The following is a 16,481-nucleotide window of genomic DNA, read 5'->3' on the forward strand; positions in this document are numbered from 1 at the left end:
AATCCGAAAGCTGCATTATCTGATCGTAAATTGTTTAAATATGCTTATGATTTGCGAATGTATTGCTCAGTGAACTTAAATTAACCAGGGTTGGTGACGTATGCAGCCTGCATATGCGACCTCCGCAGGCTCGTACGAGTTCATGTAGTCCCGCAAAAACCAACAGGCAGATGACATCAAAGTACCGCGAGAGTGATTCAAGAAATCATAAGGAGAAGTCAGATTTCGAATCGCTCTCGCGGTACCGTGATGTCATACTCCTGCGGTTCTTGCGGCGGTGCATGAAATCAACTGACAAGGCGCAGGACAGCTCGTCGTGCAATATTTGCAACTACTTATCAATTATTTATAGCATACTTATTGTTATATTTGTATTAAAATAATGTAACTTGATTGTGCATATGGCATTTGAATAAAGGACAATGATTATAAAACAACAATATATTTATGTGTATATTATGCACAGACATGTCAAAGGTTTGAAAAACACATCTTTATCATACTAAAAACAAAACAAACTAAAAATTGCCTACTAAAAAGCCAACAAAGAACCATCAAAGAAAACATAAATATTTTGTAATGGCTTTGTAAACAGGTTGTGGTTTTAATAATATTTTAGGTATATAGGTATAAACCAATAGAGTTGTTTTTCATCAGACACACTTTAGAATATAATAAGGGCAAGGCAAGTTTATTTATAACGCACATTTTGTACACAAAAGTAAAACAAAGAGCTTAAGGAAAAAATCTGCGCAGGGCGATTGCCGTATGACATCAAAGTACCGCGAGAGCGATTCAAAAGCACAGCTCTCGCGGTACCTCGATGTCATACCACGAAGGTCTGCGCAGCGCCTTATTAAGTCCAACACAGCGTATATGCGCGTTTTCACGGCTCTTTACGGTATTTCGGGCGGTTGCGATTGAAGTTCGCCAGCGCTCAGCTGACTTGAGATCATCGGCAGGAGGAAAACAACGATGGCGGCGGAGATTCACTCGAGGCCTCAGAGCTCCAGACCCGTCCTGCTTAACAAGATCGAGGGTCACAGCGACGCGGTGAACACCGCCGTGCTCATCCCAAAAGAGGACGGAGTGATCACAGTCGGAGAGGATAGGTACCATATTTGCATACATGACAACACTCTTACCCTCTCTAAACACAGCTTTTTTCATTAATGCGTATATTATTTTTTAGTATGTTTATTCAATTCACTGTGTTTAGTGTGTTTGAACCTTACCGGTGTTTATATATATATTATATATAAAAGTATAAAGTATTATTCAGCACAGTTTATCAATCCACTAGGTTAGTAAATACCTAAAGAATACTAAATATACATTACCAAAGTGTACTAATACTACAGTATACTACATTATACAACATTTAACTATAGTTTACTATAGTGGATACTAAAGTATACTACACTACTTTTTTATTATGGCATGGTAGAGATCAATACTATGATATACATTATAAATGATGCTTTACCGTGTTTATGTGTGGTACTACCATGGGACTTGTTTTGTCTGTTGAATTGTATTTTAAATGTAACGTTAAGCACTTCAGTCTGAGTTTTTAGGAATTACTTTTTTTAAAGCTTAAAATTACACCTCATTTTCTAATACATTTTATCTTATATTTTATGTCCAAAGGCTTACTTTTTTTGTCTCTGCACCTGCATGTTCTGCGTTTACAAAATCTTGCTATTAGTAAGATAAACTGTGTGGTTATGTATTTTTAAGTAATGCATACACTGTATGATTGTTGTTGACCTACATGTATTTTGTACAGTATGTGATCAGTTACACAAATTTGTACACATGATATGTATGAGATTTTAGCAGGAACTGAAAGGAGAGGAACTGAGAGAAACATCTGCAGCTACGTGTATATGTGTGTGTCTGTGTATGAATGTCACTTTTTGTGTTGTTTGGTATTGGTTTGGGTCAGTCCTTTTGTAGTGATTGACACCTGATATTACATTTTTTATAAAATATTCCTTTCTTGTTGTTGTTGTTTGTTTCAGGACTATTCGAGTTTGGCTGAAGAGAGACAGTGGACAGTATTGGCCCAGCATCTATCACACCGTCTCCTGTAAGTTTTAATTCAATCCGTCCACACAGTATTTACACACTATAGTATGGTACGGTAACGGTTGCTATAGTAACTGCTTCTGTTATCATACAACTGTACCATCTTCTCTTACCTTACCCACATCTGCCAGCATCACCAGTAAATGTAAAGATTTTGCTCTTGCATCAGAACTATATGATGTGAATTATGGTACATTCACACAGGGGGTCAGAGTTAACGCTTCACAGTTGGTTTTAAATGGGTGACGTCATACGCTGCCGAACTAATTGTGGATCGGTAAGCTTCACGTTACTGGCTTTGCTTTTGTCAGAAGTTGAACATTTCTTCACTTTTCAAGTGCCAACCAATCAGATCGCTTTTTTTCAAATAACCTAGTGCAGAGCCACTCAATTACGTTTATGCAAGACTGAAGGAGCATGTGTTGCGGCCACTGTGATTGGCTGCAAGCCAAGCTTCAGACTTACCCTCCGTCAAGCATTGAGACAGAGCCCAACGCGCCATAACCTGAAAACCACGCCCACCGGGGGGAAAACAATCCATCCGTCTCCATTGACTTTGTATTGCGAGAGGCTGCCTCTGTGTCATTTTGGGCTTATAACAAAAAGCTGCTGTTTGACAGGATGTAGAGCTAACAAGCAAAAAAAAACAGAAATATATTTTATAAGCTGTCGTCTCCAAAAAACGAAAGTTTAAAGACACAAAAGTTGAAAAACAGGCAACTTTTCATAGTACTACTATTAGTAGAAATCCGCCCACTTGAGGGAAACTTAGTCAGCGATCCACTTTTTTCTCCTTAAAGGCTGGGTTTTACTCCTTGACAGCTTATAAAAACTTATTTCTGTTTTTTTTTTTGGCTTGTTAGCTGTATATCTTGTCATACAGCAGCTTTTAGGCATTATTCAGTTTTTTGTTATAAGCCAGAAATGACAAGGAGGCGGCCTCTCGCAATACAAAGTCAATGGAGACGTTTGGATTGTTTTCCCCTGGTGGGCGTGGTTTTCAAATTAGCATAATTGCGCTCTGTCTCTATTAACGTTGACGGCCCGTGTGAATGTACCGTACGATATATGAAACAATAATGCTTTTAATTTGTAAAATCAACTTGAATTATAATTAAATGGATTTATTTAAAAAAAATTGAATTTTTTTCTCGAAAAAAAAAAAAACAGCTTTTCTCTCTCTGTCTCACTGCAGTCTCTCAGCAATCTGCATCAACTTAAAACTTTGACTATACTAACTATTCAAAGTATTAAAATCATTTATTTATTGCAGGGTTTGAAAAATTATTTAGGTTAAAACAGTCAATCTTATAACTGTTAGTTCAGTTTAGGTGCTGATCACCCACTGTTGCCAGATATTAGGATGAAAAAACTAAACAAAAATAATAGGCCATAAAGAACGAAGTAAGTTCAGAAAACAACACTGTTTTTCGATATTTTACTATGTTCTTACCTCAACTTAGACGAATTAACACATACCTATCTTTTTTCAATGCATACACTTTTAATCTTTGTACAGCGCCTTGTAAATATGTTAGCATTTAGCCTAGCCCCATTCATTCCTTAGGATCCAAACAGGGATGAATTTAGAAGCCACTAAACACTTCCATGTTTTTCCTATTTAAAGACTTTTACATGAGTAGTAACACGAGTAAGTATGGTGGCACAAAATAAAACTTTTTTGGCTACGGTCATGATTTATTGCGACGTGTGTATTAGGGATGCTTCGAATTCGGCCGAATACTGGGCTTTTTGACGGGGTTTGGGTTCGGCCGAATCCTAGATTTTTTTTCCACCGAACCGCTGACGGGTGCTGACGTGGAGATAAGCTTTTTCTTTCGGTAAAGACTAGGGGCTGTTCACATTTCGCGGACACGAGCGTGTCGCACCTCATCGCTTTCATAATGCATAGGCTTATGGTAATTGTCAAAAAGTTTTTCCGACTTGTCATCCTGGCATAATGTTGCCTATCCTTTTTTTACAGTTAAAATTAAATAAAAGGAAAAATACACGTCTGTGGATGTTGTTTACTTCATTAATGCGTTTTACTGTGTTAATGGAATAAGAATGCGAATAGGATTCGGTATTCGGTTTCGGCCAAATCTTAAACAGTGGATTCTGTGTTCGGCCGAACCCAAAAAATCTGGATTCGGTGCATCCCTAGTGTGTATTGCGATATGCATGTTTATGATATTTTGCCGTATCCTGCAGCCCTAATGGGAATTTATGTGTTTATAATATCATCACAATGACACTTTTTTATTGTGAGATTACTATGGTTTATATCTAAACATTATGCTATCCCAGTTTAACATACAGAAGACTATAAACCCATTCCCATGTTAATTGTGAAAACAGAGTGGTTTGTGGCGCTATCAAACATTTCTGGAATTGGCTCAGTGAGTCACATGAGTTTGAGGACAGAACGGTTTGTGTTGGGAAATAGTTTTTGCAGTTGCATTTCTTCCTGCTAATATTACACACTCTAAGTAGTTTTATGTTTCACATTTTTTTTCCCCCGAAGCATTGAATTTTTACATGACCTATATATATATATATATATATATATATATATATATATATATATATATGCACTATTAATGTGATGCTTTAATTCATAATCTCTGTTTTTCCAGCTCCTTGTTCATGTATGTCATATCATCACGACAGCAGGAGGATCTTCATAGGGCAAGACAATGGAGCCATTGTGGTAAGGGTCACTTCATCGGCCAAAACAACACATTTGATCATCCACATCGGTTGTTTTCTACATTTTTTCCCAACACCCTAATATATAAGATAAATATATTAAAGTCAGTTCATTAAATACTGACTTTGTCTTCTCTGTTACGGTGCACAAAGCTTAGTTTTGTAATGTTGTCTTTTGTTTTGTTTCAATTTCACAGGAGTTTCTTATCTCAGACGATTTCAACAAAATGAACCATGTAAAAACATACCCAGGTAAAACTTATGGGAAATAAATCGGCGTACACTTTACACAAAACATCGAACACTGTTGTATTTCTCTCACGTGTGTGCTGTGTCCCCTGCGTCCTTGAGAAAGAAACCTACGCATGCTACTGTATCCTTTTTTGGCCATGACCGGTTTCTTACAAATCATTAGTTTTTTCCCAGCATGCCCTGGGGGTAATGCAACTAGGCACACGTACACTAACACAAGATGATTATTAGTGAATGAGTCAGAGCAGTTCTGGAAAAATCGAGTTTGGAAAAAACGGATAATGCCGGGAAAGTGAAATGGCTGTAATGTGGTTAGAAAGGACCCACATCCCAATGACATCATCACACAAACATCTCTACATTCAAACCAGTTTTGAATCTTGATCTTAACTAAAAGTGTGTGTGTGTGTGTTTTTGTGTGCAGCCCATCAGAACCGCGTGTCGGACCTGCTCTTCTCTCTGGAGTCTCATTTGTTGATCAGTACGGGTCATGATAAGACCGTCAGCTGGATGAGTACACAGAGCGGCGCTATGCTGGGGCGACACAGCTTCGGCTCATGGGCATCTTGCCTACAGTATCCTTTATCTGATCAACCCATACACTAATACCCATGCATCACAAATCAACTAGTTTAATACAATATAGTTGGCGAAAAGCAGTATTTACTTGTTGTGATTTAATTGTACTAAACAATGCGTAAGTAAAGTATGGTCAAGACAAGGAAAACATGCTGGAAACAAGTATGTCTGATATGTATTCATACCTCACCCACACATACTATATAAAATGCAATGTTTTAACAAAAAAGCAGTGGGTACTTCATCTAATTCGGTACGTACTTTCACAGTATATGATTTTGGATGCAGAAATTTGATCGCAATTTATTGCAAATGCCAGAGATTATTTTTTTACACTTTTTGTAAAAGGCACATCACCCAAACATTGATTTTGTATTTAGCTTCATTTTGATGTTGTTTACTTAACAAAACTTTTAGATACGATAATGAAACCCAGCATGTTTTTGTGGGAGATTATTCAGGTCTGATAACTTTACTAAAACTGGATGAGCAGACGTGTTCTGTCATTACCACGCTAAAAGGACATGAAGGTAACATACGAACATTAGACGTTTACTTGAATGAATTTTGTTAACTTTAGGACAGTTAGTGTAATTTTGTCCACATACTTTGGTTTTGTAAACACAAACGCATTCTCGAACACATATCTGAATGTGTTTTCTTAAAGGCGGGGTGCATGATCTCTGAAAGCCAATGTTGACATTTGAAATCACCTAAACAAACACACCCCTACCCCAATAAAATCTTGACCTCCTTTTGATAGACCCGCCCCACACATACGCAACCCAGGCAACAATGTCGGTTCGTACACACGCCCCTTAATGCTAATTGGCTGCAAGTGTGTTTTGGTGCTCGACGTGACTTCCTTTTCGAAGTTGTTTTTAAAGTATCATGCACCCCTCCTTTAAGTCTGGAGTATAGTTTGTTTTTTATGTCTATGCGAACATATGTGCATCGTCGAATGCACAGCCTTGCAAAGCATAGTTGATTTGACTCATACGTGTACACACAGTGTTGGGTAAGTAACTCAAAAAAAGTAACTTATTACTAGTTACTAATTACGTCTTCAATCATGTAATTATATTACTGTACAAATTACTCTCTCCGAAAAGTATTTAATTGCTTATTTCTAATTACTTTTAAAATCCTATTACAAAGATAGGCTTGAAATGGCCGAACTTTAGGGTCCACTCCTCACGATTAACTAACTATTAACTACTTTTGCCTCAATAATACTACTGCTTATTAATACTTAGTAAAGTACTTGTTAATTTTAAGTATTGGTAAATGGGGAGGGTTAAGGATGTACAATACGGTTTTGTGGAATAAGGGGCCATTCACACCACACGCGTTTATGGCAGTTGCAGGCGCCTTTTTTGAATGATATTCAATGGGCAGTTAGCATATGCGCGCTGTTTATACGCGCTGAACACCTTGCGGTTTTTGCCGCCCGTCGCAGCACGCGTTTTTGAAGGAGCATTGAGAGCGGAAAAGCAGCCGACGTCATTTGCGTCTTTCCATTGTCCAATCGAATTAGGGGAGAGGCGGGCCTTACGTTGTGGTTAGGGAAGTTTACAGTTGCTTTGAAGAACCGGACTCCACTCGCTCACTCTCTCCTGCGTTTTGGTGCACCTCTCAAACAAGGTCAGAGCAAGCGCCCTCTTTTTAAAGTTTCTGCTAATATGACAGTTAACAGCAAAAGAGCGCTCACGCTTCAATATTTCATTGACGAGACCGCTGACTCGGTGGTTGCCTAGCAATATAAAAAGCCGCATCGCACTGCTCTTTTTTTAAAAAGGGCAGTGCATCGCGCCTTGCGTTTCCAAGCGTTTGGTGTGATTAGCCCCTAAGGCATTTATAAGTGTTTTTTAAGTACTAATAAAAAGCCAACGTCTAGTGATGGACGATTTCGAAACACTGCTTAATGAAGCCTCGAAACATTTACGAATCTTTTGTTTCGAATCATTGGTTCGGAACGTGTTTTAAACTGGCCAAGTCAAGCGATTTACACAAAATGAGACTTCATTATATCATAACTGTTTCGAAACGTTTTGAAAATCCGATGGTTCGCCACTAGGGGGAGTTGATCACAAATGACAAGTGTCTAATATTGTAAGGTGAAGTTGGGTCAGTTTTATTGTGCAAGTTCATAAAACATTTATCCTTCATACTGATAAATAATGCTATAATTTTGCCCTAAATAAAACTAAAAACACAGAATACACTTTTACTTGAAGGTGCAGTGTGTAAATTTTAGCGGCATCTAGTGGCGAGGTTGTAAATTGCAACCAATGGCTCAGTTCACTGCTCACTCCTTGCTTTTGAAATGCAAGGAGAAGCTACAGTAGCCACCACCGGACAGACATGTCAAGGTCGGAGACAACTTAGTAAAAAAAGTTTGTCCGTTAAGGACTTCTGTAAAAACATGGCAAACAAAATGGCGACCTCCGTGTTAGGGGACCCTCGGTGTATGTAGATAAAAACGGATAATTCTAAGGTAATAAAAACATAACAGTTCATTATGAAAGGTTTTTAAACATCCCTGATAATATAGTTTTGTATATTATTTTGAATTTCTATCAAGGGATCCTTCTAAAAATTACACACTGCACCTTTAATGGCTTAATTAAGTTTAATTATTATTTTTTCTTAAAAACATGTTTTTAGAAAAACCTTTGCAACTATTTTGTAAAAAGTGTAAAAAAAAATTTGGACTGAGATTTTGTTGATTTTACAATGATTTTACACCAGCAGGTGGCGCCACATGTAGGTGTTTTCGAGCTCTGCGGAAATGTATTTTTTTAAGCAATTTGTTGAGTTGATTTGAAGCTTCAAAAAGCTTTGTTTTTCCACTACTACTAATATTAATGCTAATAAACAACCAGTTAATAGTTGAATTGGAAACTAGAGTGTAAACATTATTCTTATTTACTTACCAAAGTTTTTAAAGTCAGAAGGATACATAAAAAACTTGCATTTTAAAGTTAGTCTTTAAATTGTGAAGGAAAAAGTAATGAAATTACAGTAACTAATTACTTAGTAACTAGTTACACTTCGGGGCTACATACTACATTCTCCTATATCCGCATGCGCAACGTACGCATACAAACATGTGGTTAAAAAAATCCAGCTGTGTACTTTTCTGATGACGAAATTTGCGCCATGTGCACTGTACGCGGTTCCTTACGTATGCGTAAAAATGAAACTCTCTCTTTTTCTCTCTCTCTCTCTCTCTCTCTCTTTCTCTCTCTCTCTCTCTTTCTATGTGTGTGTAGGTAGTATTGGTGCATTATATTGGGATCCAGTTCAAAGGTGGTTGTTTTCTGGAGCATCTGATCACAGTGTGATTATGTGGGACATCGGTGGGCGACGTGGTCGCACGTTATTACTACAGGGACATCAGTAAGAGCCCCCAAACACATGCACATATTATAATAAATATGCATGTGAAATACTGATTTGAGTTTAGGTTATTTTATGTTAGATGCAAGAAACTTTGTGACCTCTTTCTTTCGTGTTTCAGTGAGAAGGTCCAGGCATTGAGGTATCTTCCGCTGACCCATCAGCTGGTGTCCTGTTCTGCTGATGGAGGAATGACAGTGTGGAATATGGACACGACTCGTGAAGAGGTCATTAAACATAAACACATATAGGCAGCTGAGACATAGTCATCTTTACTTACCAAATATAAAATAAAATAGTGGCAAAAAATATGCAGACTAGTTAAAACCAAAGGATCCAAATTATGTATCCGTTTAAATGAGCTCCCCAAAAATGTAATTGATGTTTTTTAAAGGATTTGGGTTTGTTGATATTGTAATGGTATTACATGCTGGAAAGTTATTTGCCGAAGACTTAGAAGCTTAAACTAAACTTTAACAATAAGCAATAGAAACAGTGAAATTTTGTTTTGGTTTAAACATAATCATCACAAGTACACAAACGAACTAAAAGAAATAGCCATCAAAAAAGTGATCACAAAAAGCTTCAATTACACCTAAATTAAAAAATGATGCACATTTCTTTCATGCACACCCGTGTATGAGACATGTGCCAAATGTCTAATTGTGGACCAAGGATTAAAGTTTTTTTGAAGTTACCATGGTAACCCTTGCATCAGTCATTAGCTAAGCTTCCGTTTCTATGCCGACCAGAAACTTAAATGTCACGGAGACGGATGTAATCTTTCTTTGTAACTCTTTGTTTCAGGCGCCGCAGTGGTTGGACAGCGACTCCTGTCAGAAATGCGAACAGCCGTTTTTTTGGAATATTAAACAGATGTGGGACACTAAGACCCTGGGGCTCAGACAGGTACACAAGAGGAAATTGATTTTTACTGAAAACTAGGCTCGCAAAAATCTGTGCCTTCTGAGGTCTGCAAGACACTCCCAAATTTGACTAGCGTCATGCATATAAATACACTTCTACAAATCCTCTGCTGATAGCTTTTATTTTCTAGTAAAAGTGCTCCATGTTTAACCAAGTTCGACCAACCATAGATACATTTGCACTTTTTGCACAAGTTGTCTTTAATGATCTTCAACATCATTCTTGTGTCTGTAGCATCACTGCAGGAAGTGCGGTAAGGCCATTTGTGGGAAATGCAGTTCGAAATGCTCCACGTACCCCATCATGGGTTTCGAGTTCCAGGTGCGCATGTGTGACGACTGCTATGGCTCAATCAAAGAAGAAGAGTGAGTTTTTTTTATTGCTTTCTTGTTTACAGTTCAACAGAGACCGTCCATAGCAGGGGTCCCCAAACTTTTACCTACCAAGGGCCAAAAATCAAACCTGACTGAGGGCCATGGGCCGAAAGTTAATTTTGCGGTGTTAGATTAAAGTTGCCTTGATTCTCCTAATTTATAATTTTTTTATATAAAAAAAAAAAAATAAGCCAACATTACTTTGTTTATACATAACTAATGCAGTTTTATTTATAACTGTTGTAAAATAAATAATTTTGCCAATCATTTTTTAATTTTCCTTTTGTCTGTGTCTGTGCATGCTATACACTTTGAAGTATGCATGTACATAAAAAAAACTTGCATTTCATTTCAATTTACAATTTTTGTAATGTACAAATAAATTTTTTTACATTTTAGAAAATGTTAAATTAGAAATATGAACATCCGCATCAATGATCCTTTTTCCTTATCTCATGTGGCATGATGGGCCAATTTAAAGGTCATAGCGGGCCAACTTTGGCCCTAGTTTGGGCACCTCTGGTCTATAGCTTTGTGCATTACTCTTTGGTTTTCTGTTTGAAGCATGTAATTAAAAAAAAAAATATTAAATTTGATATCCTTGCGTTTATGCAGTCGGGTCTCTCTGGCCACGTTTCATGAGGGGAAACACAACATCGCTCACATGGACATGGACCCGAGTCGTGGACTGATGGTCACGTGTGGGAGCGATCGAGTTGTTAAGGTCACACAGTCTTTCGCTTACTTTTAGTATTTTATGTGATTTTGTGTATGTTCAGAAATAATACTATAAGGGCTAGCCGATATATTCAAATAATTATCTATTAGGGGTGTAAATCGGACAGTTCATTGTGATACGATACAATATCGATTATCTCCGGTGGCGATGAAATATTTGCAGATACATCAATCGTTTCTTCAATGCAATCACGATTCAATACAATTAATTTATCGATACTTTAATATTGCATGCCTAGTTAACTCTTTCACCGCCAGCGTTTTTAAAAAAAGTTGCCAGCCAGCGTATTTCATGATTTTCACCAAAGTTTAATGCCTTCCAGAAAATGTTCTTCTTTAAATATATAAACATACAATATACCAAATGAAAGAACAGACCCTCTGCTTTCAAACAAAAACCGTTTAATCCTACCTTCAGTGGTTCTTTTGTAATCAGCTTTTGAATATGGGTAGGTTTCTGCAAAAACACCACATTTTGAGCAAAAAGCAGAGATAATTCAATTTTTATGACGGACTTTTCATAGAGATCCCATTCAGAGCGATCTTTAAAACAGACACGGACATGCAGCCGCTTGCCATAGGGCAATACTTCCGGGTTTAAAAAGTTGCGGAAGGGTGCCACCTGGTGGATAATAGCGGTATTGCGGAAAGACAGAAAATCTCGTCATTGCCGGGGAAGCGTTTTCTCTTAATTGACGAGATATCTCGTCAATGGCGGTGAAAGAGTTAAATTACATTTTTGCTCATTCGCCGCCAGCCATTTTGTGAAAAGTTGCACGCCAGAATTTATTGTGATTTTTACAAAAGTTTCACAAAATGCATTTCAGGAAAATTTTCTTCAAAAATTATATAAACATACAAATATATCAAAGGAAAGAACAGACCCTCTGCTTTCAAACAAACAAAACAGGGAAAAAAACGTTTCATCCTATCTATATTTTTTCCCTGCTTATAAACTCTTAAAGCTCTGTGATTTTGAAGCTTTGATTGTGTTTATAGTGTGCAATATAGCATGTGTTCATGTTTCACGTGTAAAAAAATGCGGTATTTTTCACACAATATACTCATCTGTATAGCGCTGTTTTCACTGTCCTCAAAACAGGCTGATGTCTTCCTTGTTATGTGAAGTCCAAGTTCTGATTGTGTAGTTTGTTTAGTGTGCTGTGATTTGATAGCAGCTTAGCTTAGCAGAGCCGTTTGAGCCAAAGCTGGTGACTGATGTATTCATGTGGGCGGAGTTTAGTCAACGAACTGTTTTACTGACGTCATTAAAGCAGGAAATCGAGGGCTGTAGTCCAAACCGGCCGTTCGTTGTAGGCTTTTAAAGAGGAATTCTATTAAAGAAAATATATCGCCTGGCAGTGAACTTTGAGCTTTATCATTTTACAGGTATTATTTATGCTATTATAGCAACATTACACACTAACTAGGGATTTAAAAATGGTATCAGGAAGAACGTGACCTTTAAATATGGGTATTTTTTCTTAAAAAAAAAAAAAACATTTGCTGCCTTGTGTCCCTTTAATTGACGAGAGAACTCATCAGTGGCGTGGAAAGAGTTAATAACTCATGAATGCAACCAAAATTTATAACATGAATGTTTAATATAATAATTTAAGACACAATCTCTGTCCCAATTGGGATATTTACAACAAGAAACTAAGAAAAATATACACTTTTTTTTAAATAAAGAAAAACAAATAATGAGTGAAAACAATGTCACATAAAATCAAGCTTATGATGGCAACAATCAAAGTCTTTAGTATTTTTTAGTGAGCAAAGGTTTTCTGCCAGTCTGTTTGTCCAATCTATTTTCCAAATACAAAATATTTTCAAACCCATGATTTGTGTCCAATAGCAGTCACAACGTCGTCTGCCTCTTTTGCTGTGTTTTTGCTGCTACAAACCCTTTGTTGCTGCGTTGCATTCACTTGCTGACACTAGCACACGAAAAAACAAACAAAAATGCACACTTTGGCGGAAATTGACGTTACTTCATGGAATAAAGACGCGGAGTGTCAAAATTAAAGTACCTCATATTTATATTTTATGTGTGGCATCGATGTATTGACACCCCTGTTATCTATATGGCAAGAGCAGGAGACACAGGAGTGTTTAAATCATTAATGATTAAAATGTATAATTTTTACCATTAAGAAATAATTATATAGATATGATCACTATACCATAGCAAAACAACTAATTAATGTTGGCATGGTGTACCGTGCATAACGATTAATCGCAACTAATTTTTTACAGAATAAAAGTTTTTGTTTGTATATATGTTTATGTATGTGTGTGTGTTTACTGTGTATAAAAAATTATGCATATATAAATACATATACATTTTTTTTTTTAAATGTGTATATACATAAAACCTTTATTCTGAAAACGATTAGTTGCGATTAATCGTTATGCAGCCTGACTCCCAAATAATTATTTGATTGGTCCATGTGCAGATTTGGGATATGACGCAGGTGATTGGCAGCAGTATAGCGGCAGGATTCTCTCCCCGCTGATTGGCTGTTTCTAAATCCACCGGCCAGCACTCCACCGGCGGAAACCTATCGAGGACCAGTGGTCATGATGAAAACGCTCACCTACCTAATACTGTCTCTCTTCATCTGTGGAGTCTGCACACACGCCGGACAATCCCGCTGAAGTGTGTACCTGAATGTCTGTTTGTTATTTGGATAGTCTTAGATTTTTACCACATCTGCTCTGAACGAGAGTCATTGTCGACTCTTATGAAGTATAATGACCTGGATTTTAGTGAACTCAAGGTACTTCTGTAAGCACAATATTTGCGCCCTTTCTCTCTTTCTGCGTGTGTACAGTATATTAGCGTATGCGTTTGTTGGATGTTTCCCAAACTAAATGCTAACAAATTAAAATTTTTGCCCACCATTACTATTTAAACAAAGGACGTCTTCATCCAACATCCGGTTACTTCTTTATCCCTGTTTGACTTTAAAGAACCACTACTGCCCATAGTAACTGCCCCTCATGTTTCCGTGGCAACTATGGTAGCATGAACATTCCCATCAAGACAAGACTAGTTAAGTTGCTTTGCCCAAAAGTGACACTGCCAACCACAGATGAGGGTAAAAAGTGTCGCCCAAGATTAAAGATGTTTTGGGTTCATATTATTTATAGCCTATATTATTAAATCCATTACGTTACTAAAATAATTTTGTAGTGTTTACTTTTGTAAAACATGTTATAGCACTTATCAACTTACTAAAAACTTATCAACTTACAAAACTTTTCATCTTTCGTCTCTCCTGTGTCACATCTGCAGTGTCTTAATGTTCAAGCATTTCTCGCTCCTAACCCTGAATGGCACAGATTGTTCATGATCTGAGGGTACAAACAACATTTGTGCGACAACACGGTTGTTTGTGTGTTGTAAATGGCTGGCTTGTGTATGCGTGAAGCTTCTATTTTATTATGCGTCTCTCATTGTGCACTTTGTAAATGATAGCTAACCTTCCTCATTTACGCTTATTGCAGAAAGCGAGCAGGAAGTAAATGTAAGGCTTGTTGGATTGATGTAAGAGAAATGTTGTACACATACATGTCATACTGAAAAAGGTTTAAAAAATACTAAACTTCTGCCTGTCTGGCAGATAAAGACCATGAAGATGTGCTGCAAGACCTAAATTCAGTTTGTATCTCAACCATATGTCACATGATACATTACCTTGATATAAAATATAAATGTTTGTTTGTTTAAAGAAATCCTTTTTCAACCGTTAGGTTTTTATAATTGTGACATTTAATGGACAAAAAAAGCTTAATGGGTTAAATTAAGGTTTTATTTCTTTAAATGATAATATAATAACTTTTCTTTTGTGTTTGAGATGAATGGTTTTTGATTGCTATTGACATCCGCATTAAATTGGGACTTCAGGGTGTCACATCAGTCATGATCCGGTTTAAAATCATACAAACACATCTAACATTTCACTGGAAACACTTAAAAGTGTTGTTTTTTGTTTTTTTCTTTGTTCTTGTAATAATCACTCTAAAACTGTAAATAACTCTTTTTATGTAATTTTTCTAAGACTTAATTTACTCAGTAGTTCAATAATTAAGTATTATTCTCTCTCTCACTGTCTCTCTCTCTCTCTCTCTCTCTCCAGTATATATAAAGTTGAGCTGTAATGTTGGCACGCTCACACATCTGTATTTTTCATAGGGGGTATATCTTGTTGCTAATATGAAAACTGACGTAATTCTTATGCGGGTTGGTTAGTTTCAGCCCAGAGATTGAATGAAATATTACAATAAAAGTTCTATGCTGTATCTTACACTTGTTTGTTTGTTGTGTTTTGTATCTAATAGAGAGAATCTCCAACATTTAAATTTTATCACAAAATCAAAATAATATGAAAAGTTGAAGGAGGGGCTTTACGTCTGTGTAAAGTCATTTCAGAGAATTGTTTCTAAACACATTTTAAAGGGGATATATCCTGAAAATCTGACTTTATCCATGATCCATGTTTAAGTGCTCTAATTGGGTCCCCGGTGCTTCTGTCAACCTAGAAAATGTGAAAAAGATCATCCCAGTAATGTAATTTTGATAAACTATTCTCTGCAAGCATGTGAAAAAATAGCTCATTAGAATGTGGCTACCCTTGTGATGTCAGAAGGGGATAATACAGCAGTAATAATAGCACTGCCATTTAGTGCAGAGATCAGCTCATTTGCATTTAAAAGGACACACCAAAAACGGCCCAATTTTGCTTTCACCTACAAAGTGGCTATTTTACCATAATTTATCACAATAAATAAACACAATAAATTATCTTCGTGATATTTTGAGCTAAAACTTCACATACGTACATATTTATTTGACATCTTAAAACAGTTTTGTGAGTTGCACCATTAAACAGATTTTCCACATTATTTGTGTTCAGGATTATTTGGGCGGGGCTAAAACTTTGTCTCGATGACACACTGGAGCCACAAAGCATAACCCCGCCCCTAACACAATCGCAAAGCCTCTATTCAGGTTATAGCAGTATTTAAAAGTTGAAAGCGGTGGCAAGGTTCCCGTGAGTGCACTGTTAAAAAATTCCGTAGAAATTACAATGTTATTGCAGCTGGGTTGCCGGTAAATTACCGTAGATTTAAATTTATGTTATCTACTGGCAAGAGTTTGTTCAAAGTTAAATCAATTTTAAATATTAACAAGTCTTTATCTTTACAGAATAAAACTATACAATAACAGTCTCATGCAAAGCATTCTGGGAACCAGAAATCATCATCAACCTTTTTCTGTTTTTTTGCTTCAGATTTTGTTTCCCAGAATGTTTAGCTTAATGCTGTTTTTTTTTGTTTTACTCTGTAAAGACAAAGACTTGTAAATGTTTCATGTTCATTTAACTTTGAACAAAATGTTGC

At 36.7% G+C, this 16,481-nt stretch overlaps 2 protein-coding genes across 2 annotated transcripts in view; both read left to right on the forward strand.

Moving 5' to 3' along the window:
• Nucleotides 1-16,481, forward strand: part of serpine2 (serpin peptidase inhibitor, clade E (nexin, plasminogen activator inhibitor type 1), member 2) — an 87,486-nt gene that overhangs the window by 15,585 nt on the left and 55,420 nt on the right. The window lies entirely within an intron of this gene.
• wdfy1 (WD repeat and FYVE domain containing 1) lies at nucleotides 923-15,385 on the forward strand. Its single transcript, XM_065280458.2, has 12 exons — nucleotides 923-1,112; nucleotides 2,025-2,092; nucleotides 4,728-4,801; nucleotides 4,998-5,052; nucleotides 5,477-5,627; nucleotides 6,049-6,161; nucleotides 8,907-9,033; nucleotides 9,155-9,260; nucleotides 9,841-9,942; nucleotides 10,195-10,325; nucleotides 10,950-11,058; nucleotides 13,532-15,385. Exons 1-12 carry the CDS (start codon nucleotides 976-978, stop codon nucleotides 13,589-13,591), a joined length of 1,233 nt encoding a protein of 410 aa, XP_065136530.1. The 5' UTR covers nucleotides 923-975; the 3' UTR covers nucleotides 13,592-15,385.

The sequence above is a fragment of the Paramisgurnus dabryanus genome, chromosome 8, assembly GCF_030506205.2.
Source record: "Paramisgurnus dabryanus chromosome 8, PD_genome_1.1, whole genome shotgun sequence".
Classification (NCBI taxonomy): Eukaryota; Metazoa; Chordata; class Actinopteri; order Cypriniformes; family Cobitidae; genus Paramisgurnus; species Paramisgurnus dabryanus.

What these genes read in the sequence shown, in the direction of transcription:
- wdfy1 (XM_065280458.2), top strand. Translation starts at nt 976, where the DNA reads ATGGCGGCGGAGATTCACTCGAGGCCTCAGAGCTCCAGACCCGTCCTG. An exon ending in GGCTCAATCAAAGAAGAAGA is followed by an intron (nt 10,326 to 10,949) that starts GTGAGTTTTTTT and finishes GCGTTTATGCAG; the next exon opens with TCGGGTCTCTCTGGCCACGT. An exon ending in GGAGCGATCGAGTTGTTAAG is followed by an intron (nt 11,059 to 13,531) that starts GTCACACAGTCT and finishes GTCCATGTGCAG; the next exon opens with ATTTGGGATATGACGCAGGT.